This window comes from Citrus sinensis, chromosome 1 (genome assembly GCF_022201045.2).
Source record: "Citrus sinensis cultivar Valencia sweet orange chromosome 1, DVS_A1.0, whole genome shotgun sequence".
Lineage (NCBI taxonomy): Eukaryota > Viridiplantae > Streptophyta > Magnoliopsida > Sapindales > Rutaceae > Citrus > Citrus sinensis.
The window spans coordinates 15,345,589-15,364,422 of NC_068556.1; the positions used below are offsets into that span (position 1 = coordinate 15,345,589).

General features: G+C 35.8%; 1 protein-coding gene across 1 annotated transcript; it reads right to left on the reverse strand.

The window, feature by feature from the left end:
- Positions 1-12,197: 12,197 nt before the first annotated feature.
- On the reverse strand, positions 12,198-13,039 carry LOC112495743 (zinc finger BED domain-containing protein RICESLEEPER 2-like). Its single transcript, XM_025092425.1, has 2 exons — positions 12,367-13,039; positions 12,198-12,277 (listed from the first exon to the last, which is right to left on the reverse strand). Exons 1-2 carry the CDS (start codon positions 13,037-13,039, stop codon positions 12,198-12,200), a joined length of 753 nt encoding a protein of 250 aa, XP_024948193.1.
- Between the last annotated feature and the right edge of the window lie 5,795 nt (positions 13,040-18,834).

Below are 18,834 nucleotides of genomic sequence, written 5' to 3' on the forward strand. Positions count from 1 at the left end.
CTACTGCCTTTATTCATCTTCGGACTTTGAATCTATACAAAAACTTTAACAGAAAATAACGAAAACACAGCTGAATGATAACAACGAAGGCTAACTTAGTGGACCACTTCTACAAGTAAATAATAACTAAAGATTTATTTTGACTATAACAACAACTACCCTGACGAATAGGACTCCTCAACAGCCACGTGACATTCCTCCCTTCTTGGAAAACATCCTTGACCTCAAGGATGGAAATCTGGAAACCTCATCCGCAAGTGATCAGCACTCTCCCAAGTAGCTTCAGCAGGTGATAACCCTGGCCAATGAACCAGAACTTCATCTTTCTTTTTCCTCGTACGCCTATCAAGAATCGCTTGAGGCATTGGCAAAATTGAGTCTTCATCTTCTAGAACTATTGGAAGACTGTAATAAGCCAACGTATGAGAGCCAATTCATTTTTTCAATAAGGACGCGTATGACAGGATGTATTTTAGAGCCTTCTGGTAACTTCAACTTATATGCCACATCTCTGGCCTTCTGGATGATTTCAAATGGTCCATAGAACCTTGGAGATAACTTTGTTTTCAAAGAAATTGATAGTTGACGATAAGGCTGCAACCGTAGATACACAAAATCTCCAATCTTAAAGCTTTTATCAGTATGCTTGGCATCATATTTATTCTTCATACGATTTTGGGCATAAGATAGTTGCTCCCTTAATTCTTTAATTACTTCATCTTGGCTCTTTAGCATATGATCAATAGCTTCCACTTGAGTAGTTCCTGGAACATAAGTCAACAATGTAGGTGGTGTTTTGCTATAGACCACCTCATATAGGGTCTTCTCAGTTGATGAATGAATGCTGGTGTTGTAGCAAAACTCTGCCCATGGAATCCATTTCACCCATTCTTTTGGTCTGTGGTTGGTGAAGCACTTCAGATACATCTGAATTACTTTGTTCACTACCTCCGTTTGGCCGTCAGTTTGCGGGTGATAAGCAGAGTTGAAATTAAAGCTGGTTCCCTGTAACCTGAATAACTCTTGCGAAGGAATTGGCAATGGATGGAGAAGTCCTGCTGGAGCTACACTTTTTGACTTTTGTCTTTGACAAGTATCACACTGCCTGATGAATTCTTTTATTTTTTTCCTCATTCCGATCCAATAAAATACTGATCTCACCCTCTGCAAAGTCTTGTGGTACCCTTCATGTGTGCTTGAATATATTTCACTTAAAATTGCAGTCAGTAGAGATGAGTCTGCTAATAAATAAATTCGATTATTAAAATAAATAACTCCATCTTGATATTTCCAAGGCCCTACAATTTCTCCTTGTTCTCACAATTTTCCCAACTGCTGCAAAGTTGAATTACTTCATACTTCTTCTCGGATTGACTTCAACCAATGGGGAACTAGGGCTGAAATTGCATTAATTTCACCATCTTCCTCCCCCCTAGATAATGCATCTGCAACGACATTATCCTTTCCCTTCTTATAATCTATGGTAAAATTATAGCCCATCAATTTTACAAGCCATTTTTCTTGGGCAGTTGTAGTAATTTTTTGTTTCCATAGGTGCTTCAAACTCTTTTGATCTGTTCTCACAACAAATTTTCTCCCAAGTAAATAAGGCCTCCATTTTTGCACTGCAAGCACCAAAGCCAACATCTCTTTTTCATAAGTAGAAAAGAATAAATTTTTATCTCGTAATGCATGACTAAAAAAAGCTATTGGCCGTTAATTTTGCATGAGAACTCCACCAATTCCAGATCTTGTAGCATCACACTTTACAATAAAAAGCTCATTAAAATTTGGTAAGGCTAACACCGGAGCCTGTGTCATCACCATCTTGAGCTGCTCGAAGGATGCTTCAGCCTTCAGGTTCCATTTAAAATTTCCCTTCTCAAGCATATCGGTTAACGATCGAGTAATCTTTCCATAGTTTTGGATAAACTTTCGAGAGTATCCTGTTAAGCCTAAAAACCCACGTAGAGCTTTAATAGTGGCAAGTTTAGGCCAATTTAAAATTGCAGCAACCTTCTTTGGATCTACAACAACGCCATCGATGGAAATTATATGCCCCAAGTACTTTACTTCTTCCTGGCCAAATGAGCATTTTTCCTTCTTCACAAATAATTTGTTAGCCCTCAAGATTGAGAGTGCAATATGTAAGTGTTCTAGATGATCTGCCCATGTCTTACTATAAATTAAAATGTCATCAAAGAATACTAGGATGAACTTATGCAGACATTCTTTGAAGACGTCATTCATAAGCGATTGAAACATGGATGGGGACATTACCAAAAATTCATAATGCCCTTGATGAGTCTGAAATGTTGTTTTAGAGATATCTTTGGGGTGCATCCGGATTTGATGGTTTCCTGATCGTAAATCTAATTTTGTAAAATATTTGGCTCCATGGAAGTTCATCAAGTAATTCATCAATGACTAGTATCGGAAATTTATCCTTGATTGTTATTTGGTTCAGGGCTCTGTAATCAATGCAGAGACGCCAAGACCCATCATGCTTTTTTACTAGCAACACTGGAGATGAATATGAACTTTGGCTGGAACAAATCAACCCTGACTTCAGCATGTTAGCCACTAGCCTCTCAATTTCATTCTTCTGAAAGTGAGGGTATCTAAATGGCCTTACACACACCAGACCACTTCTATTTTGTAATGGAATCATGTGGTTATAGGATCTAAGTGGTGGTAGCTCACGGGGTTCTTGAAAAATATCTTTAAAATTCTGCAGCACATGCTCAATTTCCAAGTTAGAAGAAGACAAAAAAAGATTGGAAGCAAAATTACCTTGGGGGGCTAATATATTTTTCTTGAAAAATATCTCTTGCTCATTTACAATTTTGTCTACTGGAGGTGCCAAATCTTTGAGCTTTACTTCTTTCCCATAATTTTGAACTGCATGAATAATTTGGAAAAGTCCCAAATTATAGGCCCCAATGTCCTTAACCATTGAGCTCCTAGGACAATGTCACACCCCTCTACAGGAAGCATATAAAGATATGCAAGGATTGAGATTCCTTAAATAATCATATGTACACCTTTACAGAGCTCAGCACTGGAAATTTTTTCTCCATTTGCAACAACCACTTCAAATTACTCTTCTCTAGTAGAATTGATCCCCATCATTTCTGCAGCTTTATTGGTTAAAACATTATGTGCGCTTTCTGAGTCTACAAGAAAAGTAAATTCATGATCTCCTACCTTCTCTTGGACCTTCATGGTTTGAGGGGCCCTAAATCCATAAATAGCGTGAAGAGAGACTTTTGGTAATGCTCCAACGACAGTTGCCTCCCTTGACAAATCCAACTGATGAGCCAATCAAAGCAAGTACTTTTCGAACGGTGAAGGGCAGCGGGCTCAAAGACCTTCTTTTGGCTATCAAAGCTAAAGTCAGGATTTGGCCCTATCCAAGTGGATAGAAAAGACAATCTTCCCAGACCGATCTCTATGGCCTCCTCGTTTTGAGCCATTATGGCTTTGCGGTCGACCCCAGTAACAAAGAAGGAATCCATAAAAATTGGGGACTCGTCTACAGCAGCATCATTTTCCTCATCCGGCCAATGTCCTTCAATAAAAAATAACTTTTTTCACCTGTAACTAGGGCTAAATTTTTCATCGCAATTGAAATAGAGCCCTTTACCTTTTCTTTCCTTCAGTTCAGTTGCTTTCACCCTTTTCACTGTCATTGGGCTATAGTTTTGGCTAGGCACAGTGACTGTGTTGAATGTGGGCCGTCTAATTTCATTGTTGCTTGCTGGCCTATTATTCAGGTTGAAGGACTCATATAATCTTGCCAATCTAATTGCAGTAGAAAGTGTCGAAGGATAACATGCTTGTACATCAGTACTGATTAGGGGTGTTTGTGGATCGAATTTTACGGATTGGACATCAATTTATATCCAATCCACGATTTTGCGGATTATAAATTTTTAATCCAATCCAATCCGCGGATTGATAAAATTCAATCCAAATCCAATCCATACATCTGCGTAGGGGTGGGCAAAATCGGGTTCGGGTCGGGTTCGGGTCAACCCGATCGGGTTTCGGGTTATTCGGGTTGTGCAAACATTGATCCGAATACAACCCGAACTTACAACCCGACCCGATCCGATCCGATATATATTCGGATCGGGTCAAAAATCGGGATGAACTCGGATTGAATCGGTTCGAATTAAAAATGGATCATATTAAATTCGGGTCAAATTAAACCAATTCGGGTTGATGAAAACGGGTCAATTCAAAACATATATACCAATACACCATGAAAGCTTCAAAATTCAAAACACATAAGGGACTATGGGAGAAACTCGGGTCGGGTTGGAGCTTGAGCCTTGGAGCAGCAGATCGGCGGCTGGGTTTTCGGCAGCAGATCGGTGGGCGTGCAGCAGTAGCTTGCGCACGGCTGGACGCGCAGCAGTTTCCTCGCGATGGCTGGACGCAGCACGGCGGCAGCAGATGGTGGACGCAACACGGCGGCAGCAGATCGTGGACGCAGCAGTAGATGGCTGGACGCAAGACGGCAGCAACATGACAACAGCACGGCAACAGCAGATCTCTGACGCAGCAGCAGATGGCCGGACTCGCAACACGGCAGCAGCAGATTGCGGGAAGGAGAGAATGTTTTCTTGCTTCTTGAGGGTGGGTTCACGGGTTGGGTGTTGTGATTTTTTTGTTTGTGTGTGTTTTGTGTTTGTGTAAACTGTAAAGTGTAACTGATTTGTGTGATTTCACTGATTTGTGTGATTATGTGTGGTGTGCTGTGTGCCGTGTGTGTGTGTGTTTGGCCATAGAATTTTTTTTTTTTTTTAGCAACCCGATCGGGTTTTCAGATCGGATCGGGTTTTATCCGATCCGATCACAACCCGATCGGGTTTGCAATATTTCATCCGATCGGGTTATATTAACAACCCGATCCGACCCGAACCCGAAATTTTTCGGGTCGGATCGGGTCGGGTCGGGTATTTTGCCCACCCCTACATCTGCGGATTGGATGAGAATTTGACCCAATCCATATCCAATCTACCATTTTACGGATTGATTTGCGGACTGAAAATTTTTAATTTTGTTCAATCCACGAACTAACTAAATAAAAAATTTAATATAAAAATAATTTTACTATCAATCAAATTTAAAATTAAATAAGATTTAAATAAATTAACTGTTTAAATAAAGCTAGAAAATACATTTAAAGTTTTAAAATATAACACACCAAAATGAAAAAAAATCTCATTTGTTTAGATCAGTACATGGAAATTAACTATTTAGGAAACTATATTTGTTTATTTAATTATTCTTTGTTTTATATTATCATTGAATAAGATAGAATATAGTGTTAATGTAACTATATTTTAACTTATTTATTTACTAGTAAGTAATAATGTCATATTTACAATTTTTTAATTAAATAAATACTTTTTATTTCTTTTGCGGATTTGCGAATTTTTGTGGATTTACAGAAATAAATCTATATTCAATCCATCGATTGCGGATTATAAAATTTTCAATCCAATTCAATCCACCAATCCATGGATCAGATTTTTACAGATCGAATTTCTACGGATCCGACAGATTGAGCGGATCAGATTGGATTCTGAACACCCCTCGTCTTGATGTTGTCTTTCAAACCACTTACGAAAAAACCGACTTGTTGCATTGGAGACAATCTTCCTGCCCTTATCAATAACATTTCAAACTGGGTTTGGTAATCTCTTACATAACCTATCTGTTGTAATTTTGTTAGATCTCCAAAGAAATCTTGAAATTGATTCGGACCATATTTGTTATGTAATCCTCGCTTAAATGCCTCCCATGTAATAAAAGGAGTTTCTTCTTTCATCAGCTGGAACCACAGTTGTGCATCACCTTCCATATTAAATGAAGCTAAGATCACCTTCTTATCATCCGGAGTTTGATGTAGCTAAAAAAATTGCTCAGCCCTGCAAACCCAACTTATAGGATCTTCTGTTCCGTTAAAGCGAGGGAAGTCCAACTTGACTGTTCTATGGAGATAATTATTGAAGAGAGATTCTTGGCTGCATCCTCCACTAGTGTTTCTTTTTCCACCACTATTATGCACTGCGCCATAAGAGCATTCACTTTGCTCACGAGCTGGGTTGCTAACATCTAATCAAATCGGGCATTTATTATTGAGAACATCTCTTGCATTTTCTTAAGTATCTGTTCTTGACCAGCTGCAAGGGAGCCTACTTCAGTTTCTAAGCTTTTCAATCATGATTCCTCCATACCTGGCTCTGATACCGTTTTGTTACGTGCCAACATAACTGACATTGTAATTGGTCTGTGTAAGGAATCGATGCCTTCCAGGATTGTTTTCTTTTGTTTCCCTATTGTAGAAATCAGCTAAATAAAAATGAACAACTGAACTTGGTCTATTTCGAGGAAGACCAAGGCCTCTAATACTGGTTGAACTTTGAAGAAAATTAATATATTGCCTTTATTCATCTTTGGACTTTGAATTTATACAAAGACCTTAACAGAAAATAACGAAACACAGCTGAATGATTACAACAAATGTTGATTTAGTTGACCACTTCTACAAGTAAGTAATAACTAAAGATTTATTTTGACTATAACAACAACTACCCTGACGAATAGGACTCCTCAACAACCACATGACAATATATCATTTCTAATTTATATATTGATAAATTTCATTTATCAATTAGTTCTCTAATATAATATTTTTAGGTAAAAATCAGTGGTCAGACATACCTATTACAAAAAAAAATACAAGCCGGAGCACGATAGTATTTCTCATGACACAATGAATGCTGATGATCTTGATCTTCTTGTAATCCTTCAGTATAAGAGAAACCGTGATATGAGTGGTTAATTGTCGTGGTTGTAGAAGGATGTATTTTAAATGTATATATATAAAGTGATGATGTGGCACCTCTTAATGTCATTTTATATCACTTTGTATGTAGATATGGAATACAAACTTTATAAACATAGTGTTACTCTTATGCGTCATGTTTAAATAAATAAAAAGACATGTACTAGTCTAGTCAGTTGTGCTAGTACTAGTACAAATGATAATAAGACCTCTTAAAGTATCCACCGCTAAAAAAAGTGCATATGGACCACTTTGTGGGGAGCTTTACCCAATGAGATGGTAAGATGACTATCCCTTTTGGTATGATAATTTCACCAACAAAACCAACTATAGAAGTGTCAATAGAAGATACCTTGATGGACTTGAAAGTAAGTTGATCTTGGGCATCCTTAAAAATGATATCCACTACGCTTTTCGTATCAAATAAGGTGTAGATCACTCTATCTGCTATAACTTTTGGGGGAAAGGATCTAGAGTAAAGGACTTTCTGGCGAAAATTATTGACAAAAGTGGCTAGTGATTCTGTTTGGCTTCAGTTGATGAAAGCTATCTTGGAGAAGGATTTCTCCTACTGAAAAGCCTAGTGAAACTCCTGAATGAACTCAGAGAGTAGCTTATCAATGCTAGCTATTCTCCTTGGTATTATTGACTGAAACCAAGACTTGGCTAGGCCCGTGAGAGTGTGTGTAAACATAAGACACATGGCCTTTTCTCGACTACTTTTATGAGTATTTCATCTGGGTACAACTCAACATGTTTGGCATTAGAGATACCCTATATTGTGGAATCTGCGGCATACTGAAGTTATTTGGGATATCTATGGTGAATGGAAACTAATAAATGATTGGTGCTTGATTCTTGGTGATGGAGCTATGCTTCTTGGAGAGTTTTTGCACTTGTCCTTTTACATAAGACTTCTTATTGAGGATTTCTTAAGGAATTTTTTATTACCAAACACCCTCCAATTTATGAGAAGATTTCTTGGCATTGAGCTTATCCCGTAAATCTTTGACGTGTTGTTTGCCACACTTTTAGCCCTTACTACTACTAGACCAACTATTTGTAGTAGATCATCCTTAGAGCAAGCAAGTTGTGCTTTTAATCTGGTTGTGGCGAGGTAGAGTTGTTTGCTTGCTTTAGGGGCCTCCTGTTGACTGGACAACAAGTGTTCACCCAAGGCTTGTGTGGTGGTTTGTTTGCTGAGATAACCATATGAGTATTGAATTTGCAAGGAATGGCACTACAAATCTTGTCGGCGAACCCATAAAGTACCTCTTAGTTATGAACTCATCACTGCGATGAATATCAGTTGAGGTTTCTATGGACTTGCTCTTATCCAATTTTGTCATCTTTTTCATAGGTTTAGTAGTGAGCTCATTCTCATAGTCATAATCTTGCTCTATGATAGCAAGATTTTCATTAGAGGATCGGTCATCTTCCATGTTGCTTTAAATACAAATCAAAAGTAACAAAGCGTTCTTCCATTACTCTAACAATGAATCTTCAATTCAATTGGTTCCTCACTCCTAGCCCAAAAAGATCGATAGTTCGATTTCTTAAATGACAACGTGAACTATTGATGTGCAAGCTCCAACCACCAAAGTTTAACCTTCCATAATGCTCTTTGGTATTGTGGATTTTACCAAAATTGTCCCCTTTCCTTCGAGGAGCTTATCTCCCAATTTCCTGTGAGGTACCTTAATGTTCCATCAAACAAAATTGCTTTGCTTGGTTGACCACTTTTGCCACATGTCACTAAGTTATTGGTCCATATTTTCACCCATATTTCCCTCAAATATTTTCCATAAAATAAGGCCGCCAATAGGGGTAAACTAGAAAATCTATAGTAGTTTTTAGTTAACAACGTAGGTCGAGAGAATGTAAAATTTACTTTTCTATATTTTTATCTTTGAAAATATGTAAAATTTATTTTTATCTTTCTATATGTTTATGAGTCAGGTTTTTGACACCCCTCAAAAGTCCTGATAACACCCCGTTCTTAAGAAATCATTTCAAGTCCAGTAACAACACAATTATTTCAGAACTGGCCTTAAAAATATATTTCTTTATGTTGAGGAGAGTCTTCCATGGTGTCAAACTACCATCTCATCTAGTACCAAACGCACCCTCAATTTTTAGACTGTCCGTAAACTAAATCCTTTCATATACAACCATCTTCTTCTTAAATCGATAAGTGTTTTTATTTATTATTGATTGTAAACGACATTTGATAATAACGTATGGATATTAAATAATCAATTTACTAAATCAATGGAGGGTGTTTTCATCATTTTTTTTCGCAAAAGAAAGAAAATTGTGATGATGTTAATTATAAAGGAAATTAAAAAAAGGCGATTTAAGAAAAAGTAGTAAAGGATTATAAATGATACAAGGTAAATTATTTGAAGGAGATGAGTTTTTAAGTAGTCTTAGCTTCTCATTTGAAGTTGAATTTTAAGAAAAATATGCGTTTAAAATTGATTTAGAATTTATGCATATTTCTGTAATTTTAAAACATTATTATATTTAGATAAAAGAATATATGATAAATTAGCTCATTATGGTAGATTAGACATGTGTTAGATGGGTAGGTCGCCCATAATGGGCCAACCCGACCTGATCCAGACATGGTTAGCAGTTACTATATGCGGTTATGGAAGTTGAAAGAATTTGATTTAAAATCAACTTCCCATGTTAGTTTCCAAGATATATAGAAAACTCCCTTAAAAATTAAGAACATGAAGAGCAGAGAAAGAAAAAGGTGAGAAGAAAGAATAAGAACTTTGAGCAACTCATAAAAAATGAGGGAATTTATATTGTGATTAGAGGGATATTTCAGTTTGTGATTTCTTTATGATCATTAACGTGATCCAACACTTGGTTACTCCACTGCTTAATTCGAGAAGAAAGGTATTTCTAGAATCCTTAATTATTTTTTCTTCGTTGGTATCAGAGCTTGTTTTTGTGTTGGATTCATATGAATGGTTGAGTTTATTTCATGAAAAATGTATGAATTTCATGTGTTAATTATTTTTCATGAAATATATAATTTGGTAGCTATTCAATTTATGTTGTGGAATGCTAGAATCGCAGTAAAATTATGAAATTGAATTACATAAATGCGACTTAGGTTTTAATTTGTATGAAACCTAATTAAAACATAAAACCTGAAATTTTATTTGATCATATCTTTTGATCTAGGCAATCTGACATTGTGTGTTACATATCATTAGAAAGATATTTTTTAAGTGCTTTCCAACAATATGATATTTTTTAAGTGCTTTCCAACAATATGATATTTTTTAAGTGCTTTCCAACAATATGTGATTTCTTAAAAACAAACTTAAAACGAGAAAGTTATGGCCAAAATATGAATCCGGTCACATTAAGGTTACAAAATTTTAGAAACCCTAATTTTGGAGAAGATGATGAATAGTTTCAGATTCGATTTTTGAATGATTTCGGCGTATTCTGAGCTCCGATTGAAAATATAAAGCCACTATTGGAATCAGGACAAAAAATCAAGTCTAAAGGTAGTCAGAGCTGAAAGATGCGACGCGTGGATCCCACTCTCCAATTATGCACATAGGGAGTGCATGATATTGTATCAGTACTGTAGCAAGCACTGTATCACGTGTGGAATGCGCGCGCCTAACTGTGCGTGTAGTATAATGTGTCCAGATTAATATTTTCAATGTATCTAACTATTCGGAACTTTGATTTGGGCTCCGTTTGTGCTGTTTGATCCAAAATTTAATTTTCTATTTATTTTTAACTTGAAATCAAAGTTTTTTAATTATTAATTTTGAAATAAATTTTGGATCAAATATATATTATTTCTTGGATGCACATTATACATTAATAAATATTTCACTCTAGTGGGAGCTCGAAAATATTTCTTTCATGGAAAATGACTGAAATTTGATTATATCTCGTGTTTTAATCGTTGTTAACAATCACTAATATGAATTTTATTGTATTTGTCTTAGATGCCTCTCGTTAGAAAATTGTGGATTGAGGAAGAGGGATTAATGACGTATTGAGCTTGGTTTGCACCCATTGATCTAATTGAAACTAATGATGACTTATCTTATGAAGAACTTGTGAAGAAAATGGAAAATTATAGTATGGATCTTGATCATACTATGTGTATGAATATAAAAGACATATATAACATCTTTATGCACTTAAATGTGTGGAAAAGCAAACACTAAGTATACATACTGAGATAATTATCAACGAATCCTCATCAATTCCTTACCTGATGATGATAATACGCTTGTCAAGGCTCGCATGTTAGAGGAGATCAAGAACCTCTCGAACGCATATTATATGTTGAGGTGTAAAATTGAGCTAATGGAGGAGCGCCATCTTACTTCAAAGATGAGGTGAACCTCAGTACTTAGCATTCACACGAACCATCAGAATGTTAGACAAGCCAGTCACCTTGGTAGAGGGTAGAAATTATGGTATGAGAAAACTATAAATAGAATCATCAAGAAAGAACAATTATTTTTATATGAACATAGACTCAAGTATAAGTTGGATGAAAGAGTTACGAGTAAAAAAGAATATTTTAAGAGCATGTAGAAGAGTCTATATATTAGTTTAATTATGTTTGGTCATTTCTTTCATTTGTGATTTTTATTTTATTTTGTTGGTTGAACAATATGTTGCTATTAGGGATGGCAAAACGTCGGGTCGGGCTCGGGCTTGGCCAAACCCGACCCGACCCGATCAACAAAGAATTAAAGCCCGACCCTAAAAAAGCCCTATCTCTTTATAGTTAGGGTCGAGTCGGGCCCGACCCGAATCGGGCCAACATTGGGTCGGGCCCGACCCTACCAAAACCATTTCCCACCTACAATTCAAATCTCATGTCCCACCCACTACCATTTCAACTAATTCGGCAATTCCTCAACCATTTCAAACACAATTCAATTCTACTTTCCACAACCATTTCAATCAATTCCACAACCAATTTCACAACCATTTCAATCAATTCCACAACCAATTTCACAACCATTTCAATCAATTCCACAACCATTTCAATCATTTCCAAAACCATTTCACACACAAATCAATTCCAAAATCCAACATGAAAAATACATAATACAATTAAATTAAAAACACACAATGTAATTCCACAACCATTCTAGATATATACAACTCAATTCAACAACCCAACATAAAAAATAAAAAACTCATGTCTTATATAAATAAAAATACACAATTTAGTTCCATAACCCAACATAAAAAAAAAATCTTATACAATTATACAAATAAAACTCATAATTTAATTCCACAACCAAACTTTTTTTTTAAAAAAAACGAACTACTCCAACACTTGCGGGCCACTTTCATCTTCATCCATAAATTCCTCTCCATTAAAAATTTCACTTTCGAGAATTTTACCTATAAAAAAAAAGAGAAAATAATTCAAGTTTATAAATTTATTACTAAACCAATTATTTAAATATTTTGTACACTATTTATATTCATACCTTTGGAGTTTGCCCATAGCCAATGTTGACTGCACATAAGCGCTTCCAATGTCGTAGGATGAAGTCTACTCCGATGTGGAGTCAAGACTCTACCTCTAGTGCTAAATACCGATTCAGAGGCAACGATTGTCACGGGAACGACTAAGATATCCTTGGCCATTTGAGCCAAAATAGGGTATTTGCCTTGGTTCACTTTCCACCAATTCAAAATATCAAAGTCCGAAGTAAATTTAATTAAAGGCTCTTCTAAATACCTCTCAAGGTCGGACTTCGATACAATGGTCTCACTATTTTGGCTTGCAAATGCCTCAAACTTGCTTATATCAAAAAATTTACAGCCAGTTCCTAAATTAAAATTAAAACGAACATCGGCCAAAGAAGATTCACCAACAACCGCATCACTCACATTCCCACTCTTACCTTCATAAAACTTAACCAAATCGTTACTTAAATTGCGCACCCTTTGAATCTCATTTGCAGCACCCTCACTATAAAGTTGTGGAAAACAATAATTAACCAATTGCATCTTAAACCCCGAATCAAGAATAACTGCCATCACCAAAATCCCATGAATTTGGGCCCAATATTTATCAAATTTCTTAATCATTTGACCAGCAATTTCTCTAACCACAGGCACATTAGAAAGCTCCCATTCATCCAAATTAATCCTCATTTCACATATCATTGGAAAAAAAAGATTAGATGTGGGATATTGTGTACCTGAAAATAACTCTGTCATAGAGTAAAACGATAGCAAATATTCCAACATCTTTTCAGCCATCTCTCATTCCTCATCTGTTGGCAAAGAGGTGTAGTGTTTGTCTCGCTGCTGCAGTCTAAAAAAGACTATTTTATATTTCACAGCAACATCAAGCATAACATATGAAGAATTCCATCTAGTTACACAATCAAGTACCAACTTTTTCTCACACTTAATTTGTAATTGCCGCGCAGCCATCTCAAAAGTTTCTACCCTCTTTGGTGTGCCCGTCCAATAAGCCACACTATCCCTAATCTTTTTAATCCACTCCTCAATCACTTTCATCCCCTCCTTCACAATTAGGTTTAAAATATGAGCCACACACCTCATATGAAAAAAATTCCCACCCATTAACATAGAATCAACTGGAATCAATCCCATCAACCTATCAACCATGGCATCATTGGTGGAACAATTATCTAAAGTTACAACCAATATCCTTCTTTCCACATTCCAATCCAACATACATTTAAAAAATGCTTCAGAAAGAAATTCAGCGGTATGTGGAGCCGGCAAATATATAAACCTATTCATTACCAAAAAACTAAATTTTAGAATTAATTAAATTGAATTAGAAATAAGTAAACATAATATCGACTTTGCAAATATATGAACCTATTCATCACCAAAAATTTAAATTTTAGAATTAATTAAACTAAATTAAAATAAATATCAAGTAATAAGAAAAATACCTTAAAATTCGACTTTGTAACGGCCAAGACTTATCCAGAAAATGTCTCGTAACAACCATGTAACCCTTTTTTTGATTATTCGCAGTCCACATGTCTGTAGTAATTGCCACCCTACTATCATTATTCTCCAACAAAGCCATTGCTTTTGCCTTTTCAGCTTGATACAATTTAAGAATCTCACTCTTTAAAGTGTTTCTACTCAAAGTCTTCTGCAAATGGTTGGCATAAGACATCAAATCCCTAAATGCCTCATATTCCAAAAAATTAAGTGGTAGCTCATGCTTTACAACCAAGGTTGCTATCTTTTGCCGAGCAACAATTGGATCAAATTCTCTCGTCTCAATACAACTTGTTTCATCATCTTTCCTCGTCACACTAAGAGTTTTTTGTAAGCTATCAAGAACTGAGGGAACACCCTTTGCCTTACATGATTTTTTCAAATGTCTATCCAAATGTAAGGTTCCATTATGACTAGATGCTACCAACTTAGCTTGACAATGATTACATTTCGCCTTCAATTCACCATTAATGGTTACCTTGGTGAAGTGTCCCCAAACATACGAAGGTTATCGCATACCTCGCTTTTTTTTATTACTACTTTGTTCTACCCCATCATCACCACGGGATGCCTCTTCAACTCCTTCAACTTCTTGGACCCCTTCAAGAGGAATGGCATCATTTGTATTCTCTTCGCCAACATGAGAATCCTCACATGAATTTGACATAATGACCTAAATTAAATGTGTAGCAAGTTGCAATTAATTTATAGACTTAAAATATGATTGAACTTATAAATTTTAAGTTAATTTAGAAACTCAAAATATGATTCAACTTAATTTACAGTAACTACATAATCATTTATAATCATTTTAAGTTAATTCATAAACTCATAATATGATTAAACTTATATTTAGCTAAAATATAATATTTATGGTAACTACATAATCATTATGAATATAATTAGCTAAAATTATAAATAAATTTATAAGTTTAAATGAAAAAATAAATTAATATTTATGAAATTATAAAATTAAAATATAGTTAAACTTAATCTACAGTAAGCCAGTAACTACATAATTGAAAAACATTAATTACCGTTTATGAAATTAAAATTACCAATGCTTCAGAAAGATATGTGGTGATGCCGGCGGCAGAACATGTGCGTTGGCCGTTGGCTGGCAGGTGGACGCGGCAAAGGGCAGCTGGCTAGTTCACTCACGTCGCGGCGTCGCGAACGGTCACAATGGCTGATTGGCGAGACACGCGATAGTGAGACACGCGACAGCAAGACACACGACGACGAGACGCGGCTGATTGGCTGGCATGCAGCAGACGGTCACGATGCTGGCTGATTCGGCAGCGGGTTGGGTGGCTAGCTTAGGGTTTTTGAGAATTTAGGTAAGGGTATTTTGTGTGTGTGTGTGATTTACGGTTTAGAGAGTAAAGACTGTGAACTATGAAGTGTGCGTGTTGATAGTTGTGTGCGTGTGTTGTGTGATGCTGTGATGTGTGCATGTGTTAGCTTTTTTTTTATCCTAAATTTGTTCGAACCTTAAAATTTTGGCTCGAACTCGACCCGAAACTCAAAAATTCGGGCTAAAACCCTAAAAACTAGGGTCGGGTCAATCGGGCTAAAATTAAGGTCGGGCTAAATTATCAAGCCTAGTTGCTATTTATTTAATTAAATTTCTACATTAGTTGTTGCTCAACTCCATATATGTTTTTACGATATCTCATGAATTATTCTATTGAATGGGAGTTCTGATCAAATTGAATTTGATGAATTCATGATTAGAACAATAATTTTGCGTATTAAAATCGAATTAATGATGAATATAATAAGGGGAATTGGATGATGATTGGAACTTTTGATGACCTTTTGATTCTATTCTCGATATTAATTTGTCATATTTTTTAGTTTACATTTGCGACAAAACTAATTGTTTGTGTGTAATTGTTAGATGTCTTTATTGATAGTATTTTGAATTGTCTATGTGTTATAAGAAAATTAAGATGACTTCTACATCTAAAAACATTGTGGCCGAGTTGAACAAGGGTGATAAGCTAAATAGTGGCAATTATGATATTTGGCACCATAAGATTCAGTGCATCCTTGAAGAGCAAGAGACTCTAGAAGCTCTCAACAACACCTTAACTGAGCCTGAGCATGGCAATACTGCTCAACACGGGAGGGATCTTGAGGCTTACCAAGCCTAGAAAAAGAACAATAGCAGTGCTTGCATAACAATGTTGAGCAACATGCAAGATGACCTCATGTGTGAGTTTGAGAAATATGAGACTGCTTAAGAGATGTGGCTTGCTCTGAAAGATAAGTTTAGTGGCACTTTGACCACTAAGCTGAGAAGGCTTACGATCAAGTTTGATTCTTATCGAAAGTGCCAGAATTATATTATGAGGCAACATCTAAGGGAGATGTCAAACATGATATGTGAGCTTAAGGCTGTTGGGCATATTCTGACTCATGAATAACAAGTTTAGGCAGCAATAAGATCTCTGCCTGATTCCTGGGAATATATGAAGGTGAATATGACTCACAATAAAAGTATCAGAACTTTCAATGATATAGAACATCACCTAGAGCTAGAAGCAAAATGCCTTGAGGTAGCTAAGCTTTTTGATCGTGTTTATATGGTCGAGTCAAGTTCACGCAAAGCTTTAGACTTCAAGCGCAAAAGGGGTCATAAGGGTAACCAAAAGGGTGAGAGATCAGATCATAATAAGAAGTCAGATATTAAGAAGCGCCCAAGGGGTAGATGTGCTGATAAGAAAAAGGAAAAATCCAAGATGAAATGCTATAATTATAGCAAGCTGGGTCACTTTGCTTTTGAGTGCATTGAGCTAAAAAAAGTGAGGCCCAACTCCACTTTATTAAATTATGTGTTAGTTACGAGTTCTGTACACATAGCTGATTCTCGTCCTATGTGAACTGTAGACTCAGGAGCAACAAATTGTCTAGTTCGTGATCGTGATGCATTTGTAGAGTATCGTCGAATTAGCCAAGGGAATATATGAATATACATTAGCAGTAACTCTAGATTTGAAGCAAAAGGAATAGGCTCCTGCAAATTGACTTTGCGTGGTGGTCGTATTCTTTTGTTATCCGATGTCCTTTATGCACCGAAGATTCAACGAAACTTAGTTTTTGTTCCTATTCTTCTTGAATTAGGATATAATTTAAACTTTCATGGTGTTTGTTTGGAGATTTTTCTAAATTCAGTCCTTATTGCAATTAGGCATTTGGTTAGTGGTTTCATTGTATTAGATTAGGTCACATAAGGCAAGAAAGAATGCATAGACTTGGAGAAATGACATGTTGGGTCCATTCACTAAGGTTGAATTGCCCATATGTGAAAATTATCTAGTCAGAAAAATAACTAGAAAACCATTCAGTAAATGAATTAGAGCTGGAAAACTATTGCAATTAATCCATTCTGACATCTGTGGTCCAATGAATGTAAGGGTTGAACATGGAGCTTCATATTTTATAACATTCATTGATAATTATTCATGTTTCGGTTATGTCTACTTGATTTCTCACAAATAAGAAGCTTTGGATTGCTTTAGATTATGTCTAAATATGGTAGATAATCAACTGGACAGTAATGTTAAAGTTCTAAAAACTAACTGGGGACGTGAATACCTTTCGAAATAGTTCAAGGAATTATGTAATGAGAAAGGAATAAATAGACAGCTGACTATTCTTGGAACTCCATAACAAAATAGTGTGGCGGAAAGAAGAAATAAAACTTTTTTTGGAAATGGTTAGGTCAATAATGGCGCAATCAAATCTTCTAATATCATAATGGGGAGATGCATTGTTAATTGCTGCCTATATACTTAACTGAGTTCCTTCAAAATCAATCAGTTCCACTCCATATGAGTTATGGACAAGTAGGAAACCCGACCTATCTCATCTGCGACCTTAGGGGTTTGCAGATTATATTCATAACTCTATCCATAAGTTTGGAAAATTGGGAGCTAGGGGTAAAAAGTGTATCTTTATTAAATACTCAGACCACTTCAAAAGATATGTGTTCATTGGTGAGCATGAAAGTGGAGTTGTGACCGAACTGGAATCACAGGATGTTAATTTTTTAGAAAATGAATTTCCTAGCATTAAAAAAATTGATAAGGATTTTCAATTTAATGAATTAGAAGATGCAAATGAAATTATCACTTATAATGTTGGTGTTAGCAGTAGTATGAATCCTTCGAGGATTGCTACTCTGAGTGAGAGTCAAACATCGGACACTTCGATTCCAATTGAGAAATCGATTCGGAAGAGTAGTCGTAAGCCAATTCCTCGTCGTCATTTTGAAATTGAGGGATAAGCTTTTATGATTACTTTACAGGATAATGAGGAGCCAAATACTTTTGATGAGCCTTTCACATCGTCTGCTAGGAATTTGTAGATAAAAGTAATGGAAGAAGAGATGGAGTCTATGAAAATCAATCAGGCTTGGGACTTGATTGAATTTCTACCTAATCGTAAAGCTATCGGAAATAAATGGGTTCTCCGAATAAAACGTAAAATGGATGGAACAATCAAGATATACAAAACAAGATTAGTCATTAAAGGCTATACCCAAAAAGAGGGAATAAACTACGAAGAGGCCTTTTCTCCTGTGGTAAGGTTTGCTTCTATATGATTAATCTTGGCTATCGTTGCACATCTAAACCTTGAATTGTATCAAATGGATGTAAAAACTGTATTTCTCAATGGAGAACTAGAAGAAGAAATTTATATGCAATAACAACAAGGTTTTGTTGCTAAAGGCCAAGAGCACAAAGTATGAATGCTTAAGATATCTATTAATGGCCTTAAACAATCCTCTAGACAATGGAACCTTAAGTTCCATCAAATTATAATTTCTTATGGCTTTAGGATAGTTAAGGAAGACCATTGTGTGTACATTAAGAGGCCTAAAAATATTTTTACGATATTGTCTTTATATATGGACGATATATTGTTGGCAGCAAACAGTAAAGAGTTTG

Excerpts from the sequence above, each read along its gene's own strand:
- LOC112495743 (XM_025092425.1), bottom strand. The coding sequence starts at position 13,039 with ATGAGGATTAATTTGGATGAATGGGAGCTTTCTAATGTGCCTGTGGTT. Across the intron at positions 12,278-12,366 it reads GCTATGGGCAAACTCCAAAG|GTAAAATTCTCGAAAGTGAA; the intron begins GTATGAATATAA and ends TTTTTTTTATAG.